The following is a 20,268-nucleotide window of genomic DNA, read 5'->3' as shown; positions in this document are numbered from 1 at the left end:
GATTTGGAATGCAAATGCTTTGTTCATGAGGAGGAGGGATCAGCGAGGAGTCTGAAAGCGACGAGTTTTTGATTAATGAGCTTTGAAATGGCTCTCCAGGAGCAATAAAGGATGAACTGCGCTCTCTCTCCCTCTCTTTCTCTCTCTCTCCCTCTCTCTCCCTCTCTCTCTCACACACTCTCACATTCATATGCACATCCACCGTTGCATCATTCCCAATGTCAAAACATATTTTTCTTGTTTTGCTTTTGTTGTCACCAATCTGCTCTGCCTCAAACATCAGTGAATGAAAGGACATCTTTTTCTTCTTCTGCTCTCATTTATGGGAAATATTTGAAAGCTGCCTCTCAGCGTGCACTTATCAATTAGACAGCTTTGATTGGGCTTTAGTCTATAGGAAAATGCAGCTCATTCCCTTTCCCCAATAGGGATAATCATGTGACAGAGTCTGGAGAATAATAAGTGACATGTTGGTGGTGCAGTAACCTCATAGACTCCCTCATATCCCAATAAAACATCAATAACCTGCAGAGCCTTTTATTCCGCAGAAATGCACTTTGCATTGGAAGCATAGAGCCGTCTGATGAGTTTCAGTATCCTGGTGTCTAATTATTGATCGCCTCTGCCTGTTTGGACTGTACAGTAGAGCTGTGGAGTCAATAAGCCTCTTCTGTATACTGTTTCACTGAGAGCACAGACTTAATGAGGAATCTTAAACAACTACAAACAGAGGATGAGCAGCGCTGCTTACAAAATCAACAAAATGCAGTAAAATATACAAGTTTGAGCACTTTATTTACAAAATGTTAAACACAATAAAATATAACATTTCAATATCATCAGGGGGTTTCATAAATTTATGGATATCCAACTGAATGGAATAATAATGAGAGACAAATAAAAAAAAGCAATGACTACACGAAATGACATGCTGGTGTGTATAATATTTTATAATTCGATAGTCTACGTTCTGCTTAAGGTTTGACACAAGATAGACATGGACATGAAGTGGTGTTTATACACTATCAAATGCCCCATTTATGCCAGATTTACAATTAAGAAATGCCTTTTTTTTTCGACCATACACTGCGAGTCATAGCATTTTCCAAAAACCCTGTTTTACCAACACTTCCAAGTGCACTGATGTGTCCAATCTTACAAAAACAAACTCCACACTTAAACGTATAAATACTCGCATATAAACGATAAATAATGTGCAATACAAAAGTTATTAAATAATAAATAGGCTAATATGCTATAGGAAGAAAGATTATGCAAAAAATAATACAAAATAAATAATGTCCGTGAGGAGACTGAAATCCTGACAAACAGACATAACATTTCCCTAAGTCCTTCTTTCTAAACATGAGCTTCTACTTTTGTGAACTACGACTTACTTTCAAGTAACGCCATGGAATATTCAATCAAAAACTGCGCATTGCACTTGAGAAAACAAAACAAAAGTAACTGACAACCAGTCTGGGCGTCCCCAAATATTCAAGAGAAATTGACAAAGCTGTATTATTTAGAAAATAATTACACAATAGCATTAATAGTAATATCAATAATACTGGAATAATACACAACTCTCTTGGAGTGTAGTTATTAGACTAGTGAGGTAATAAAAAGAGCGCAACATAATTTGGCACACACGCACACACACACACACACACACACACACACACACACACACACACACGCACACACGCACACACGCACGCACGCACGCACGCACACACACACACACACACACACACACACTCACAGGAATCACATATTACAAATGTGTGAGTTTAGGCGCTTCCTGAATCCTTCCCTGAGACGCTTGGTGAGAGGTGAGGTCTGTGTACGTGGGATGGGGATCACAGGGTCCGTGGTGGTGGTTTCCCGGGATCTGAGCGGCACAGCTGTAGTCCACGCTGGTGGATGAGGGGTGGGGAAGGTGACCCAGGTTAAACATGGGGCCCGAGGCTGGCATGGAATCAACAAAATTCCCCCCCACATAAACTGGGCTGCCTTGCAAGTTTGCGTTGGCAAAGCCGCCGTTGCTCTGCATGCCGTGGTGTTCGTACTCGGAGCCCGGGTACCTTTTCTGCTGCGGGATGCAGCCACCCAAGGGCGCCGTATACGCAGCCAAACCGTACATGTTCTGCTGGGGTTTGGCGAAGGACGGGGGGGAGGGTGCGTCATAGCTGAGGCTGTTTTGGAGCTGGCTAGGGTATCCAATGTGATTTGGGCCACTCAGCGGCGGGCTCCTATCAGGGGAGTGCCCCAGGGGAGAGTGTGCGAGCCCCTTAGCTTTCTGATCCTTTTTGTATTTCATCCTCCGGTTTTGAAACCAGATCTTTATTTGACGCTCGGTGAGGTTTAACAGATTGGCCATTTCCACTCTCCGCGGGCGACACAAGTAGCGGTTAAAGTGAAACTCCTTCTCCAGCTCCACCAGCTGTGCGCTGGTGTACGCAGTTCTGACCCGTTTGGAGGCTGGTCCCGGTGGGCTCTTCTCATCACTCACTTCTCCACCTGTGAAGGGGAAATCACCATCATTTGAAGCTCTATTGGGAAATGCAAAATACAGTGCAATCATATATGTCAGAACAAAAAGGCCCAGTGTACCCCCATAAACATCCCTACACACACTCACAGGGTTCTCCATCATGATCTCTACCTGCAGCCGCGCAGTTGTTGCCCTTCTGCTTCGCGTTCTGCCGGCTTTCCTTCATCCAGGGGAAGATCTGTTTGGTGAGAGCCGGTGTGGCAGAGCTCGAGCCGCCGCTGGATGGAGACTTTTTCTTGTTGGATGTAGATCCATTGGAGCTGGGAGAGGATGCAGACAGTGGAGGTCCCTGCTGCTCCCCAATACTGTTAGCCTGGCTGCTACTGCTGCTTTGGCTGCCGCTCTGGCGCATGCAGTCTCCATTCAGGTCACTGTCTTTAAGGGTTGGGGGCCGGACAGCAGAGGTCTGTATGGGACATACTGAGGTCTGGTAGTCAGTCTCGATGTTAGAGGTGTTGTATGACTGGTGAGCGGGGGCATAGTTGTATGAGTCAGGTTTGGGGTAAGTGTAACCTCCAAAAAGTCCAGAATTATCGTAGTATGTTGCTTTCTGCATTTTGGGAAGTCAAAGCCAATAAGCCGGAGCGACCGGATCCAATTGCATTGATGGTGTTTGTTCACGTGATTGGTGTTTCCCAACTATGCTCCAGGCTGTGACCTGCACACAGAAATACATCAGACTCAATGATGAGGCCTATACACATTATAGCTGAAACTTAAGGTACCAAGACTGTTTGAGTTTGAATAAACCTAATCTCACTGCTTGGCCCGATGCTCATGCTGTCGAAGGCACAGCAGACATTCAATTAGAGACCATCGCAGTGACGCAAATTCAAGCTCCAGATTCTAGCTGTGTGACTCATTTCAAAACAGTTAAAGTTTAACTTTCGCTAAAAGGACCCTCTGGGAGGCTTTAGGAGTCCCTCAGAAAGAAGCTGAATCAGCATTTCACACACACACACACACACACACACACACACACACACACACACACACACACACAATACCCTTTTCACTAATCACCAGGCCTGACAAAGCCCATCATGCATTGTTCCCATATCGCAGAAATATAGCCCACCAAGACCGCGCGCACATGAGTTTGGATCTCATGTTTACGCACAGGAGAAACTAAATCTGATCTCCTACACTGATTGTTATTAATGTTTATATGACTGATGGGGGAGGAGAGGGAGCGAGAGAAAGAGAAATGTGTGTTTGAGTGTGTGGGTCGTATTAGGTTATTGGGGTTGGAGTTTAAACACGATATTTTATTTCTTTAAGTCCCTTAACACAAGCGTCTACCCATGTTTTTTTGGCCATTGGGGTGTTTTTCTACCTCTGCTCCTTTCATAAATGATTTACCTTCAGCCCTGATTTTAAAGAAAAAGTTTAGATTTATATGTTGTTAGGATATATTATTTTTTTCTAAAACCAGCTACATTTGTTTAAAGTATCTAACATTGAGACCCGCGTCACCATTGTAAGCCAACAGAAATATCAAAGGGCCTGTACTGTATGTTGGTGGCTTGAGGAGGTGCAGTCCGCGCCGTGCATAACAATTGCACCTGTCAGTGTGGACCGCGGGCAGAATTTATGACCGCAAATGTTATGGTTGTAAACGGCCTGAGAGAGGAATGAAAAGCAAAACACTCCTCAGGACTCGCGGCCCTCAGAAGTGTAAAACTAGGCGTAGGAGGAAGGCAAGGGAAAGAATTTCATACTCGGCGGCTTCTCCCATACAGAGGCTCGGGTTATAAATGATGCCTCCATTCTGGCTGCACGCGAGGCTGCAGAGCTGACACCAAGAGAGGAGAGGCTGGAGATATTTTGCTGGTTAGAAAGAGGCAGCGAATATGGTGTTGCGCATTTTGGGACCCGGATAACATTTCAAAAATGGGAGATGAAATGGTGAAATTCTTCCTGATTTCATATTTTGTAGTTAACATGTTTTTCAATAATATTTAATTGGAATTAAAAAACAAGAGATTATTTAAAATGCTGTTTTCTTGCAGAAAAAATAGAAATACATTTGCATTTTTTTTTAATGCTTTGTTCGTGCGGTGGTGCTGCGTAAAAAAATTGGGAATCTTTGGATTGACAAATAATTACGCGTACAGGCTATCATCTCTCCTGTCTGTTAAGATTTAAACCCCCTCTGAAACTCTGTGAGCGTTTTTATGCAGCCTAATAACAAATCACCATTTCACCTTGTTAGTTGGTTGTGATGTTCACTCTCTTCATTAAAGAAAAGTTACTCACCAAAATCTGCGTAAATCTCCTTTATAATCCTCACGCATTCATCACTGCTCCCACCTCGGCCTGCAACAGAGATTAAAGACATTTTTGTCCACATTATTATTTTCCTTTTTAATAAAAATCCACTACACCCACAGTTCATAGGAGAAATGTAGAAATAGCATTAGGCCTAATCTTCCATTTTCAGCCTGTTTTTTAAAAGTCGACTAAAATGATTTTAAAATAATAGAAAATTACGTATTAAAATAGTATTCCCAATATTTATGTGCAAAAATTACCCTAAATCGTTCCATTTGAAAAATGGATTTAACAGATCTCTTTAGTTTAGCTAAACTGGAAGGATTGTACCTGCAGTGACCACACATGACACATTTTTTTTATGTCTACTTCAGGGAGAAAAGTCCTACATGTGCACTTTTAAACAAAGAGCCGGTCCAAATATTTAGCAGTCATAAGCTTTTTTGTGACCTTTGGGGTCATTCAGCATTTTGTTAGAGTTTAATGAACAACGAGCAGTTTGGCTTCAAGTAGACCCAAGCCTCAAATAAATACAAAGCAGCTTTTCAGAGCTGACTCAACCAGAGGAGAAGATGCTCGAGCGACGGAGAAAAGAAAAGACAAAATTAAATGTAAGATATTTTAATAGGCTATAATCGTAGTGTTGTTTTTTTCACTTTGCCTGTGAAGCCAAATCGTCTTTTACTTGAGGATAAATTGTGTTCATGGAGATTCGAGATTCCTTCGTTGTGTAAATGGTGTGATAACTGGTCAATAATCTGCGCCTAACGTTCCTTTGAGCACACTGGGTTACTAGTAGCAGACATGCTCCTCTTTTCACACAGCAGTGTTTTTCGCCTACGCGCTGTTACGGTAAGTTTGGTTCACACAAAGGGCCGGACTCAGAGTCGAGTGTTATTATGTCGGGTAGTAGTTTCTCATGCTAAACCCTCCAACTCTGCTTATATTGTTTGTTTAAAAGACTCAGAGGAGATTTTTAATTGCCAGAAAGTGTTTATATATCTAAAATAAAATGTTGCAGTGTACTAGAAAGCGATACTATCGTAACAAATTTAGTGTAATTATGTATTAAAATGCAAGGTTAATATAGGAGCTGTTAATAAAATGCAACGACGCAATTTGAAGTAATAGGCTTTGTTAAATATCAGCTCTTCTTTTGTTTAGATGGGTATTCCGAAAATAGGCACAAGCGACCGGGTCGTGATTTAGTGCGCATAAATAAAACCCGAATCCACTGTGAAACAGTTGTGAAACTTTTGCAATAATATTAGCAAAATGGAGAATAATGCTTGAATAAACGGCCTGAAATTATTCCAAAGCAAAACAAAAGTAAAACAACAACAAAAAACATTTAAATATGTTTCCAAAACTATCCAAAAACGCATCCAAATCGTAGGAAAATGGAAGTATTCGCATTAATCCGTGTGCATAATCCACCCTGGTAATCCCTTAAAACATCAAATATGAATTCATGTATAATAGAAAGTATCAGGTTAACAAAGCCATACAGCAGAAACCACATAAATCACGGCAAACGCCACTGTGACGATAAGACAACAAATTAATGTGATTTACGATCCAAGAGCGAAAAAAGAAAAGTTCCTCTCTTACTTCTTCCTCCGAGCAGCTTTTCATCCAAACGTGAAATCAAATGAAAAGCGCAGGACGCAATGTGTCGATAATATTTTAACTTAAAAAATATATAAATTATGAATGTGCTTTTGAGGAGGTAGCTGTGGACTCCATGTATCCGGAGGAGGGAGCGACATTAACAAGCATCGCCTCCATGAGCGGAATAAATCACAGATATTCCCTTGCATTATATTAACCCGTGGTTAAAGGTTGCTTTCTGCCATGCAGTTTCTTACCTGTGAATCAATTCATCATAAAGCAGTTTTCCCTCTCAGTCTCCTTCTTTTCCACGCAGTCTCTAGAATAAATCCTTCACCCTTTGTCTGTACACAATGCTGTCCTAAAACTGATCTTGCTGTTTTTCAGACATTTCCATATACCAGTGGAGACAGTATTCCCGAAAGAATGGAAGGACTCGCATTCAGCTACCAATAAAAAGCGAACAAGGTATCCTTATTCCAGAAAAAAAAATCCCTGGCAATCAATCACCCATTGGAATATACAGGAACTCACAGCCCGGATAGGCCTGCATGGATTTGGAGCTGTGAGATTGCGAGATTTTTTTAGGTGTTTCGGAAGCTTTGTGATGACAAATAAAGGCGGCTGCTGTAAGATACAAGCATATTTGTTCACGTGATTGTTCTCTTCTTCAACCGAGCCTTACCTCACCAATCCATTCTGATAAAGGGTGGCGTTTATTTCCCCATCTGAGCTGTGTGAAAATGCCTCACTGCCCATTTCTTTTCATCACGAGCATTTTCAACGCGCATGCATTTCAGTATTTAACACAAGCATTATATGGGATGCTTTGTTTTACAGCTAAGTGAAGAAGAATTTTACACATTTCTATCAGGGCAGGAAATGAGTGAATTGGGTCTGCAGGTTGTATTTTGAAGATTTTCTGTCAGTTTTTTAAGTTAAAGCAGCTTTGAAATGTGTTGGATTTTTTATTTTATTTGCTCAAAATGAAGCTGTTTCCAACTTTACAAAATAAAGCATGCAGCTCGGGCCCTAAACGCACCACGGTTGAAGCTCTATGAGCAATATCGTAAAACACAAGTTATATTTCATGTAGATGTTCTATTTGATCGCCCAATAACTACAAACGGTGTGGGATCTGCATCCAACCAATGATTTATGAATTAAATGACATGTGTCTTTTTTGCCTCCATCTGGGACTGGATTGTATTCAAATAAAGCACATTATCATCTTTTGTTTGTTGTGTCTGCCCTCACACACAAAGAAGGAGGAAGACACGTCTTCTCCTGCATTGTTTCCAATATCAGGTCAGAAGAAAAGGGGGATGGATCGGTTTGCAAAAATAAAGATTTAAAAAAAAAAAGACAGAATGGATTGCAAGAGGAAGATTAGGAGGCACAGAGAGCGTCGGCTGGGGTATCTTTGCTGTGAGGAAGAAGAAGCAGCAGAAGGAGAAGGGATGCAGAGCTGGTAGCGTCGCAGCATATGTTCAGAGGGTAATAAAAGTGAAAGATTTACAGTTCTCGGCCGGCCCCCCAACAGCCTTGCACCCTTTCAGGAATTACTGAGAATGATTTACAAGCAGGCAGGAGAGTCAGCCTGCCCCAAACTTCCAGGACTTCTTTGAAATCAGAATCAAGAAATCTCCAAACAACAATAAAAACATCAGAAATCCACTTCCCTCTCGAACTAAAAGGAGAGATAAATAACCGTTCATTCATGGTGTGAAAAAAAAAGACTGGAGTTAAATCAAGATCAAATAAATTCTACCAGTCAAACAAGAACACAATTTGATTGGCTATTTTACGATATTCTTTTAAAAATAGCTACGTTTCTTTGTAATAAAATATTTGTTTTTTTAAACTGAATTAAGAATTTGTGGGCCCATTGAAGGGGCCACCCTGGTCTGCATGAGTCCAAAATCGCATTTATCCTGAGTGAGCATCCATAAATACATGTCACTGCCCAATACTTTTTACCATCTATCCTATCAATCCATTTAACCATTTTTGCGTAACCCAACAACCCCCCTAAGATCCACCTTTTCTGACACATTAAAGAAAAAAAGAAGACAAGCATCCAGCGACTTACTGCAGCATCAAGCGCACACATCAAGAGCGAGCAATGTATCAAATATCACCACATTTGATACCGTCATTTAGCAGCTGAGGCAACATGAAGAATGTTGAAATATTTACCTACCCAAGCATCCATCGGTTCGGATGTGTCGCTAAAGTGCCGGGCTATACGCTCGCGCCGGGTATCGGATATTATTTTCTTGGGGGATCTCTTCAGTTTTCAAGTCTGATAGAGTCCTTGCGATTAATGACGACGCCGTGTTTCTAGGGGGACGTGCTGCATTAATTATTTAGACAATCACGTGGTCAGAGAATGGAGAGCGGAGTGGTATAGTCTCCGGATTAGATCTGTGAATGCAGACAGCGCACTTTAATATATCTTAGGGGGGTTGTCTGGCTCGGAGAGGCTTCTGCGAAAAAACAGCTGGAAATCAAATATGGCCGGATGGAGAGCGACGACGGTGTATTCCTGCACTGGGTGCAGTGTCATTGAAAATGGCACTGCCTTTGGCTCCCATTTATTGCCGTTCAGACATGTAGGTCAGTGTGGCTGCACGCTGGATGCTGGAGGAGGCTGCATTGACCTGAAAATGGTTTTATGATACATTTCACTTCAAATCAAGTTTAGTGCCAAGAATTACGACCACTTACAAGGATATTATAATAGATGCATGTAAGGTTATATATTGTGAACATTAGACAACTAATAACATATTAGTTAGGATATTAGATAGATTAAGTGCCCCCCCCCCCCCCCCCCCATCTTCTCTTCAGCATCTTTGTGCACATCACTCATGGCAGGATGCTGGATTGGTAGCATCACTTTGTCTTAGGCTTTCTTTGAATCTATATCATAGGCTACACACACACACACACACACACACACACACACACACACAGTCCGTGCACGCCTCAAACTCCGCGCGAGCCCAGCTGGGATCACACATTTGTCAGTGAGGATGAAAACAGTCCTGAGTGACTGAAGATTGTCTTTCCACATGTCCGTTTATGACCACGTTTGTTTGTATCTGAGCTGATGTGTGTGTGCGCGGAGGGTCGGGGGTCACTGTTGCAGGGGGTCACATTCAATAAAGGCAGAGCTCGAAGGGGTTTAATATCAAATCTTCAGTGTAATGTAAGTGCATGTTGTGTATTTAAACAATATATATGTGTGTATGTGTATATGCCAAAACAGTCACTGATTGATGTGGCGTCATCTGGTTCTGGTCCAACAACTTTGAAAAGTTTTTTAGTTTGAATCTACGTAGACGATTATCCTCAGTTGTGTTTAAATTGCATAATAAAGATTTTTATGCCAACTATTTTTAACTCAGTAAACGGTGTTATTCGAGGTCATGTCAGGTTTTTTTCCTCATAAAATCAGCTCCACAAACAGTTCACGGTGCGTTTTTACGCACTTATGCGCCCTTTTCGGAAAGAGCTAATGAATGAAAAAAACATTAGCTTGGGTAGAAAACAGTTCTTTTACATGTTTTTAAAAATATATAATTCACTTATTTTGGGCATACTGGATTTAGCTTGGTTAATTACATGTTTGTCAGGAGAAGAGGCTGACTTTGCCCATGCAGGGCACATTTGGTGCATTTGTGGATGTTTTGTAAAAAGGGGGCTGTGGGTCCTCCATATGGCCCTTCACAAGAAAAAAAAAAAGTCGTTCCCACTAAAAGTGAGCCTTTTGTGGACTGCGCAAATAAAAATTCGCTGAGTAGCAACATGTACAAAAAAAGTTTTTAAAAACTATTTTTAGCGTTTAGAGGATTTTCTACCTTAGTGATCCGGGGGAATACATGTCCCCCAAACAGAAACGCTTCTCCGAACATTAGAAAAAACGCAACAAAGTGCAAAGTTTGCAACCATTTGAATGCATATTCAGTAGAAATCTTTATTTTTTCCAATATACTTCTCGCATCTCAATGCACAATACAAGGTAGAAAGCATGTACAAAAATAAAACCAAAAAGATTGCATATTGACATGAGGAGACAAATGCACAATTAGAACCTTTTTGGGGGCTTCGTCTTATTTAAATACTGTTGAAACACGTGTAAAACCGTGAAATTCAAACACTGAATCGTGCTTTGAATGCTTTAGTCTTCTAAGTGTGGAAAAAAAGCCTCCAGAGCAAAGCTTGCAGCGCCTGGGAGAGAAAATGCTGCCTGTCCGGCGGGTCAGGGGTGTTAGGGTCAGTCCTCGCGGCTGAAATGTGTCCCCTGGATGAACCTGCCACTGCTGCTTTGTCGACCTTCGCTTCAAATACCTTTTCAAGCCTCTCATGGAGAAGACTTCAGAAAGAAGACCTCCACGTATACAAGAAGAAGAAGAGGAGCTTCTGGGCCTTTTTGTTTTGTTCCGAGAGACAATGAAGGTCTAAAATAAAGAAATATCTGTCTTGAAACGTGACGTGAAAGCCCCCCTCGGTTAGCTCGGTGTCAATGAAAAACTGGAAGATTCCCACATGAACTAAGACTAAAACTTTGCATACAGCCATGCGAATGATGCACAAAAGTTCAAACATATTTTAGATTAATTAAAATTTAACGAATATTTTTTTTAATTAAATTTGTATGTGTGCTATACGAAAATGTACACGTTTTTAAACAAATAAATAATAACGTAAAAAAAAAAGTCATATTAAGAGAAATAAACAAATACTCCTAAAAGAAATGTCCAATATTTGATTATTTCCGATGAGAAACATCCAATATCAATCTGGTGCCATGCAGGAACAAATGCTGTTTTATATTAGTTTCAGATGGCATGTACACTGTTTACAAAGGTGTCAGAGAGATTTATAAGGGCACTCAGAGGAGTATGCACACAGGAATGTCTTGCTTTTTGGGGAATTATATCTAGGCTATGAAAAAAATCAAAGCTTTATTGTACAAAATAAGTTAAAACAAACGAGTCACATAGAACCGTGTACGAGGAAGATTCAAAAGGGATTTTTGTAAGTCACGAAATAAGGTTGTGTCTTAGGCGTGCTGTGTGGAAATAATGTTTCCTTCAAGTATATATTGTGCGTTAAATGTGACGTCTTTGAAAAGACAAAAAAAAATTGTTTGCGTGTGTGTAATTTGAACGAAAGGGTTTCCCTGTTCTGAATAAAATTTTTGAGACCAGCGTGAGTCCACGTGAGAGGAGCAGAAACATTTCGTTTAAATCCATGAAATCAGCCGTGGGTGCTCATTCAATGTCCTCAGGGTAAAAACGTCCAAAAAATAAAAAAGGAAAGAGGAAAACGAAAAATAAATCTTCCAAGGTTTTTGGAGCCTTTTGACGAAATTAGAACAAATAAAAGGCTCAATTTACAAATCTCAGGACTGATTGATTTTCTGACTCAGTCTTGAGGAAACACTGCTGGGGTCATTTTTGTTAAATAATAATAACAATAAAAAAAATCCTAAAAAACAAAAAAACAACCGACATCAGTCCATGCAAAAGTCAGATGCAACCCTCAGTCATCTTTATGTACAGTTCACTCTTAATCTGTTCCTCTCTTATAATGCTGTGATGTCAGTCTGGTTGTCCTTCTGCATGCTCTGCAGATGGCTGGAGGCTGGTGCTGATCTGCCCTTGGTGTTGGGCAGTTTGTGATCTTTCTTCCATTTCATGCGTCTGTTCTGAAACCAGATTTTGATCTGCCTTTCGGACAGACAAAGAGTGTGGGCGATCTCGATCCTCCGCCGCCTGGTTAGATACCTGTTAAAATGAAACTCCTTCTCCAGCTCTAAAACCTGCTGCCGGGTATAAGCTGTCCTAGACCGCTTGGGCTCGGGTCCTGTGTAGTCCGGGTTCACTTTGGTGAAAGAAAAACAGAAAACACAAACAGAAAACAAAGTCAGCAAATGGGGCAGAATCAACTTGCATGCAGAAACAGAACAACAAGAGGAGTCTCCCTCCAGACTCGTGGCGCTGAAACTTTAAGGTGATCCACGAGGAAGCAAAATAAGGAAGTGATTGCTGATTTTAACTGGGTTTAAAGAGATTTGCAGCAGATCTAAGCGCCATTACAGTCGGTCAATAAGTGTTTTCAGTAGCTTTCAGGCGCTCACCTAGCGGCCTTTTTCCTGGGCTATAAAAATTTATGACTTGTGTAATTGGCGAGGCCTTTAAAAGACTCATAAATATTACTCTGAGTGATTTTTAAAGTCAGCTGGTCCACAAGTAAAGAAGAAGAAGAAGGGGTGGAAGTCTTACCAGTAGTTACGTGGACTTTCTTCATCCAGGGGTAAACTACTGCAGGCTGCTTGGCTTGTATCCCATTTTGGCTCTTTGTGTTTTGCTGCTGTCCACAAGTCCGGGGTCCAGCCACTTGCACGGGGGGCCCCTGCTCAGTCTGTCCGCCAAAAGGGCTCGAGTGGCCGGATTTGTCTTGCACATGACCCCGGGGCTGCTGCACGCCAGAGTCCGGCACAGTGCTGCAGCTGAAGGGCTGCTCCGTGTAGTTTGACCGGGGGTAGATCCCTGGATGCTGAAAGTCTGAGTCCTGCGATGGACTGTAGAAGTCCGAGCCCTGCTCAGGTATATAGTTATTTTGTGAATATTCCTCGCACGGAGGAAATTGGGGATCCACATACTTAGAGTTCACCATAAACGAACTCATGGCCATTAATTTCTGAAGGTAGAAAATACTAATTTTTCTCGAGTTGTCTTTTTTTCCTCCCTCCATAAAGCCCTCCTACTTGGTGTCAACTGAATAAAGTTAGCGAACCATGTGACCAGATTGGCCAATGGAGGTGATGCTGGTCCATACACGGGTAAACATACAACTAAAAGCAATTTTATCTGACTTCACATGGACCAAAATTAGACCCTGGAGAGAAAAAAAAATCAGATACTTCCCTGAAACATCTGCGTGCAGCTTCGAGTTTAAAACAACTGCCGAAAAACCAACAAACAAAAAAACATTTTATTTACTTTCCTTAATTTGATTAAAAAAATTATATAAAAAATAAATAAAGAATGTCTGGTTGTTCATAAGGGCGTTTTATCCACGCAGAAATGAAAATATTTCAGTTTCTAAAGGTTTAACCTGCAGTCATGGTGTTCAACAGAGAGAGCAACAAAAGCTACAAAAAGCCCCACGGCATAAAAGCAGCGAATAATGACTGAGGACAATTGATGGACACTGTCTTTGTCAAGAAGGGGTCATCCAAAAGTTACACGAATCTCATCCCTTCATCTGCTCCCATCCATTTGAAAAAAAAAATCTGTCTCAGGAGCCCATTGGCCAGCAGCAGCATGCAGCAGCCTCTGGGAATCAATAATGTGGAGACACAAACGAGCCACAGGAGGAAAAAAAAGAAGCTGCAGCTGGAGTGTGCTGTGGTTTGGGTTCTTTTTACTAAATCCACTTTATATTTCACTTAAACATACACAGAAACGCAGGCTAGGTCTCAATGATGTTTATTGGAAACATTTTGCGTCAGGTTACTACAAAGTCTCTCGGGTTTCAATCTGCCCTGAGCTCTTCCAGAGAAGTGTGAGCTGTTGTCACATTTTCTATCATTCATTCATAAAGTACAACTGCCACTGTAACACCTGACAGCACATCAAGCACCCAATAAGGAGGCAATAAGTCAATAAATCGAAGTTTTTTCATCGACCATATACTCCCCTAGAATCGAATCTGTGACTCTGGTTTTATCACACAAATTCGGTTCTACAGGGTATATATAGACGACGGCAAGCGACAATGCCCATTTTCAGCCATAACAACAGGAATTCATTTCTTTAGAGTAACTCAGCCAAATAATATTTTTCAGAGGGACTCACAGTCAGCATGGAGCAGAACATTACAGAAACAAAGTGACATAAGGATCTAAGATGCATTCACATTAATTCCAGTCACATCAAGCTGGTTGATTTTTTTTTCCTGTTTCACCATTGGACCGTTTTTTCCGAATTTTCTACCTGATGATGGTTTTCTTTAAATTTAGATTTAAAGAAAACTGGTTAGAGTTTCACATTGGTTTAGGGTTTTATGAGTGTTCTGTTTGTTTTTAGAGACAGAGAAGCCTCAAACGTCACATCAATCCATGCTTGTCAAAAAAAGAGAGAAGTAGGCCTATAGATACACATGGTAGACTACATCTGCAGGAAAAACAGCAAAATGCAACAATGACAAAACATCACAGGGCGATAAATAACCTAACATACCCTTACATTAATACAAATAAATGTTAGGAACTTTGACTTATCAAAGATGAGCATTTGTCAAGAAGGTTCACAGATCAGCAGCAGATTACAGGCTATAGCTTTTAATCATAGCACAGCAGAAGAGGCTACGGGGGCCACCGAGGTCAAACTAAATCATTTACAAACTTATCAAAAAGTTCAATTATTTTCAGTGCTGGTGACAGCTCAAAGGGTGCAAAAGTTTATCAATCCCTTGTCAGCCACTAAGCACACCACCATGAAGGCTACTGCAACTTTTTCTGAAACAGACTTACACAAAGGAATCAAAGTGGAGAGGAGGCTGGCATTAGCAGTTTTTTTCTTTTAAATATAAGGAACAGCGAAACATTTTCATTTAAACACACATCTCCTTATCATATTAGGCTAATAGAATTCCACACAAACGAATAAAGCTCTCAGAGTTTCTGACAGAAAATATAAAGTTCTATTATTTTGCCTTACAGGACGCTTAGAGTTAGATTTGAAGATTAAATGGTTATCTCAATGCTTTCATCTTTATTAAGAATAAAAAATATATTAGACATATTTGACTGAGTGATAATGTAACGAGTGATCATAAAGTTTTGTAATTTGAAAATCCTGATTTGGGTGCAGTTACATGTCCAGCTTTACAAATTAAATAACAGGCCCTGAACAGTTGTACAATTAAAAGAGAAGTTTATTTCTGCACCTTTTCTTAAATTAAGATTATGTGAGTTCTTACAGTTGATCCAAAGTATCACCTGTTCGTTCAATGCACTTGTATAAATGAAATTGTAGACGAATTCGTTGTTGCACTTCACATTTCAGCATTAGACAGAGTGACCTGTCTGTCACCTTGCCCTGTAGTCCTTCAGACAGGTCAAAGCCGAGAATCACAACAAAAGAAAGATAAAGTCAGCGTTTCCTGCCAGCTTGTGTTAAACCAAAGGCTAACCACCTCTGCTCCACTCCTTTTCCGTTCTAATAACGATCTTTTAGTGCATTAAAAGCTCACATTTTGTGTTTGAGAGCCACAGGGGGAAAAAAAGCACGAGGCCTTTTTAATATAATTATCGATTTAAGAAAATGATTTTTATTTCCTCTGATCAAAAAAGAACCTAAGTTAAAAATCACATTTCAGCTTTATATTAAATTGTCCTACCTAGGGTAACCAGTTTGAACAATTCCTGACGAAATGAATGAATATTTATTTATAATATTTCAAAGGCCTGCAGCACTAAACGCATCAGGCCTTCGCTGAACAAAGAAGCAGACCCATAATGTGAAAAGGGACAGACATATTTGATTGTCTAATCTTAAATTCGGTGTAAGATAGTTAATCATTTGAATGGGTTTAAAGCTGAAGCTAACTTTACGAGCAAACGAATTCAAAATCAAAAACTTGAACAGACGCTGAGTTGCGGATACGCAGCATAAACGTAGTTATTGTTATTTTCTAAGCCTTCAACATTCAAAACTATTTATTGCAGGTATTTGGTGACAACATGTTGATTTCTGCGCCCCCTAACAAACAAGAAGTCCAAAGCTGCAAATAGACAAACTTGTGTATTAAGGCAGTAAATAACAACTTGAACTACGTCATCAACGCAAGCATCGCTTAGTGCAGAAAGCTCTTAAACAAACCCAGCTCTTTCAACATGAACACTATATTAGTCACAAACAGTTCAACCTCCAACTATCTGAGCTCGTCCTCACCGTACACCGAAAATATAAAGGTCCTGACGCACTGTCGCCGCTTTTAGAGGCACGAGCACTGAGCGCGTGACATCACACGCCCATAGCACGAGCATAATGATAAAAGCCCAGCTTACCATAGAGACCGCAACACATGGCACACCGTGAAACAAACACGTCCACGCAGAGGGGAAAGTCAACCTGAAGGTGCAGCAGCTTCACGTCCAATACAAGCTCTATTCCAACCCATCTGGACCACCTTACTAATACACAAAGAGAATTATATTTTGGCTTGTCAAGTCCCGGGCCATAAAACAAACTTTAATGGTGTCACGTGTTTCCTCACAGCCACTCACAGCCGCGCGCAGGCCCATAAATAATCCTCAAAGTTGCACTTACTCAATAACGGCGATTACACTGATGTGCATGGAGGAAAAGTCGTAGAAAGGAGGAAGCGGGGGGGGGTTAACTGTCGTGAGGGGACTGGGAACTAAGTAGAGGGGGTGGAATAGAAACATGTTTCATTTTGGCCGAGCAATATCTTGTTGCTTTATTACTTTTGTTGCATTGCTGAAGAGAACAGCAAAATCTTTGTCTCAGATCATAATTTGGTAAACAGTCTTATCATCGGTCTATGACCTTTTCCAATTATTCTAACAGGCTTATAGGCAGGCACACCTGTTTACAGTGTATGTGTGTGTGTGTGTGGGGGGGGGGGGGGGGATTGGGGGGAATTGGGGTTTGGTCTGAGGCGTTTTGACCTCTAAAGTGTTGTCAAATATGCATCACTTATTCGTTCTCAAATTCATTGTTCTCCTCAGTGAACCTGCCACAATAAGACTGATGTCATTCAGTCATCCGGGCCTGTCCCAGGGTGCACCACGCTCACCCCGCCCCTCCTTTCCTGAGCAAACCGCAGAGATGATGACGTTGAGGTTAGGTTTGCTGTACTACTGCAGGGCAGGTATGATAAATGTAGGTGTTAACACTCTTTACATGCATGTCCTCATAAAAAGTTATTCCCTCGACATCACTTTAGTGTAAGTTCCCTTTGGGGCCTCCCGGATGTTAAAGAAGTAGCAGCAGATATGTATCTGCTTTAGGGACTTCTGAAAGAAGGTTTTCCCCCTCTAAGTATAATTTTAGTTTCAGTTTTACCATCTTCTTTAGAGACATGTTTCCCTGCATCATCATCATGACAAGGAAGTCATGCTCAATGTTTTAACTCTGACTAATGATTTGTATGTTAAAGTAGATGTCAATAAAGTGAAACAGCTTTTACTCAAGTGGAAGTCAATAAGAGCAACCACTTTTCTGATAAATCCATGAAACAACTACTGTCTGAATTATTATTATGATTTTATACCGCAATACTATGATGATTAAACTAAATTATAATAAAGTGAAAAGCAGGAACAATAAAAAAAAAAAAAGAGCTCATCACATTTCAAAGCACTTTGTAAACATCTGTTTTTAAAGATGGTGCCAACTGAGGATGTTCTCCTATAGGCTGCATATCCCCGAAATCCACTTTCAAAATTGAATCAGACCACGTGATTACTGCCTCAGCCAATCATCACGCTCAGAATCCTGCCGGTAAAAGCTGCTGAAGGCGCAGGAAGGCTGACTGTTGGGCAACAGCGCCTTCTGCTGGCATTTTAACGACCTCCCCCCCTTTGTCCACTGCAAAAAATGTCCATCTTTGCTGACAAGAAATTTGACCTCATCATTTTGATTCAAAGTATTGATACAGATGGGATCTAAGAAAGAAAACATTCAGATCATTGATGAATCAAACGTTTCTAATTAGGCTACCAACTTACTTTATTGCGCCAGTTGTTGAATGAAAGGTATTTAAAGACAACTGGCTGGAGGATCGATGAAAAACTCGGTTTCAGTGAATTATTTTTAAATAATGATTCAAGAATAATCTTAAAGCCTTTAGCAAGTTTTTTTTAAACTTGATTTTGGAAACGAATGTTAACTGAATATTATGTGTGATGTAAAGAAGTGCTTGTTTTACAGTGTATATTTTTATTTCTGAGCATTAAGCTAATAAAGAAATTCAACTGTTTCTCAAAATGACAGTGTTAGTAAAACTGAAAACAAAAGAAAAAGTCATTTTATCACATTTGGAAACGCCTGAAAAAGCTATAGGCCTAAACAAAGCAGAGAAAATGGATATCAGTTTTATGAAGCGTAGTTTGAAAAGAAGAAACATTTGTTTACTTAAATTCTCTCTACAGTAAAACGACCTGAAAGAGTCGAATATTAGACTTCTCTAAATGTGGGAGGGGACTTTAACAAGAATGTAAAGAGGGAAACCACAACCATCTAAGATCTGTTATCTGTTCAAATGCAGGGCCTGTGGTCAGACATTATTTAACAAAACTATCAAACATATACAGAGAATAATTCAGCAATAATATTGTTTAACTAAATGACTCAAAATGAGTCCAGTGTGACTCTGTGGGGCTTCAGTCAGTTCTGTGTTGTAGGGTCCATTTTGCCGCATTGCAGTAAGGCTGTAAATACTTTCGCAGCTGCCTGTCAGGCCACAGTGAAATACTGTCTTTGTTCAGTTGGCCCCAGATTCATGCAGGCAGCTGAACACAAGCTATGAAAACTCTCTCTTGCATATGTGGAATATAAAAAAAACACATTTGTTCGATGTTTATAATAAAGCAGCACTTTAGGAATTGAACAATATGCGGAAACATAATATGGGTTCAGAAGAAAAACACATTTCAAGTAAAAGGGAGCTGAGAGCTTTAAGTTAAAGTTTTCAGGAGGATCTGATCAAATAAGGATGAAAAAGGGATTTTGAAATGCAATAAGCTGAATGTAGCTTCAGACATAACATTGTGAAGGGGGTTTGGTTCAGCACATGCAGCTGACTTCTAATTCTAGTGGAGTTATTTTTTTCTGCATCAGTAAAACATTATCAGACCAGACCATCCTCAATTACTTCAAATACACTTTACATCTGCAGGGTTATCTTGAAATAGAGAATATGAGACTTAATGATTACATTCACAAGTCACATCAGACAATTTGATAACCTTGTTGATTATTTCTTGAAATATTTTAGCTTTAGCTTTGAAGGCTCATTTCCATCAATACTAGGACCATAACCTGTATTTTCTACATCCAAAGTATAAAATCTATCCAACGGCATGCATCCAGCAACACATGAGATGACCAAATGATCCGGGAGTCATCAACCTGCTGCTAATTAACATGACTAATGAAACAGGAAGCTGTCAAAGTTCACATGCGGACACATACGACTTAATGAAGTCCGATTTGACGCAGAAATCTTACCTAAAGCCCGGAGGTAATCCATTTCTATTCTTCGATCTTCACATCTGCAGTGCATTGTGATAAGGGTGTGCAGAGTGGGAGCTGCTGCTGTGAGGATGAAGAGGTCAGACATGATGAAAAGTTGAATCGCTCCTCCTGGCATCCAGCAGAATAAGCAGCGAAGTGCTGCAAAATATGCGCTGACCAGGAAAGCTTTTTTTTTTTTTTTTAAAGGAACGCAGACCGTGAAGTATCTGTTTGAACACCATACACGCAGAATGCAGTGGAGAAAAAAATCGCCTGGGAAATCAGGAAAAGAGCCATGAAGACGTTTGCCTCTCACACATGACCAGTGGCATCCAATGACAGGCGATGGAGGCACATAAAAAGGTCTATTACGGAGCTGTAAATTGTCCCCTCACAAAAAGGAATTTCGACTGCAGCAATTCTCCCCATCTCATGTGCATAATGGCAGCAGCCCCTCCGTGTGCTCTGGAGGAAACAAGAGGGCTTTGTTATGATTGCGCTTCATAAAATGTATATCTTAATGTGAAAGAGTCTGAATTTCTT

General features: G+C 40.5%; 2 protein-coding genes across 3 annotated transcripts; both read right to left on the bottom strand.

The window, feature by feature from the left end:
* Window positions 1-778: 778 nt before the first annotated feature.
* Window positions 779-20,019, bottom strand: hoxd3a (homeobox D3a). 2 transcript variants are annotated; one of them, XM_065962467.1, is made up of 4 exons: window positions 19,720-20,019; window positions 4,817-4,876; window positions 2,669-3,215; window positions 779-2,523 (listed from the first exon to the last, which is right to left on the bottom strand). In XM_065962467.1, exons 3-4 carry the CDS (start codon window positions 3,111-3,113, stop codon window positions 1,778-1,780), a joined length of 1,191 nt encoding a protein of 396 aa, XP_065818539.1. In that variant the 5' UTR covers window positions 3,114-3,215; window positions 4,817-4,876; window positions 19,720-20,019; the 3' UTR covers window positions 779-1,777. The 2 variants fall into 2 exon arrangements, with proteins under 2 accessions (XP_065818539.1, XP_065818538.1); XM_065962466.1 differs by having other exon boundaries at window positions 2,645-3,215; window positions 19,720-20,016.
* Window positions 10,385-14,135, bottom strand: hoxd4a (homeobox D4a). Its single transcript, XM_020634502.3, has 2 exons — window positions 12,739-14,135; window positions 10,385-12,337 (listed from the first exon to the last, which is right to left on the bottom strand). The coding sequence occupies exons 1-2, from the start codon at window positions 13,208-13,210 to the stop codon at window positions 12,039-12,041; spliced, it is 771 nt and encodes a 256-aa protein (XP_020490158.1). The 5' UTR covers window positions 13,211-14,135; the 3' UTR covers window positions 10,385-12,038.
* Window positions 20,020-20,268: the final 249 nt, after the last annotated feature.

This window comes from Labrus bergylta, chromosome 13 (genome assembly GCF_963930695.1).
Source record: "Labrus bergylta chromosome 13, fLabBer1.1, whole genome shotgun sequence".
In the NCBI taxonomy this organism is placed as follows: Eukaryota; Metazoa; Chordata; class Actinopteri; order Labriformes; family Labridae; genus Labrus; species Labrus bergylta.
Note: the sequence above shows the minus strand (reverse complement) of the source record. Positions and strands in the feature narration are given on the sequence as shown.

Excerpts from the sequence above, each read along its gene's own strand:
- hoxd3a (XM_065962466.1), bottom strand. The coding sequence starts at position 3,113 with ATGCAGAAAGCAACATACTACGATAATTCTGGACTTTTTGGAGGTTAC. Across the intron at positions 2,524-2,644 it reads AGATCATGATGGAGAACCCT|GTGGAGAAGTGAGTGATGAG; the intron begins GTGAGTGTGTGT and ends TCCCCTTCACAG.
- hoxd4a (XM_020634502.3), bottom strand. The coding sequence starts at position 13,210 with ATGGAGGGAGGAAAAAAAGACAACTCGAGAAAAATTAGTATTTTCTAC. Across the intron at positions 12,338-12,738 it reads GAAAGTCCACGTAACTACTG|TGAACCCGGACTACACAGGA; the intron begins GTAAGACTTCCA and ends CTTTCACCAAAG.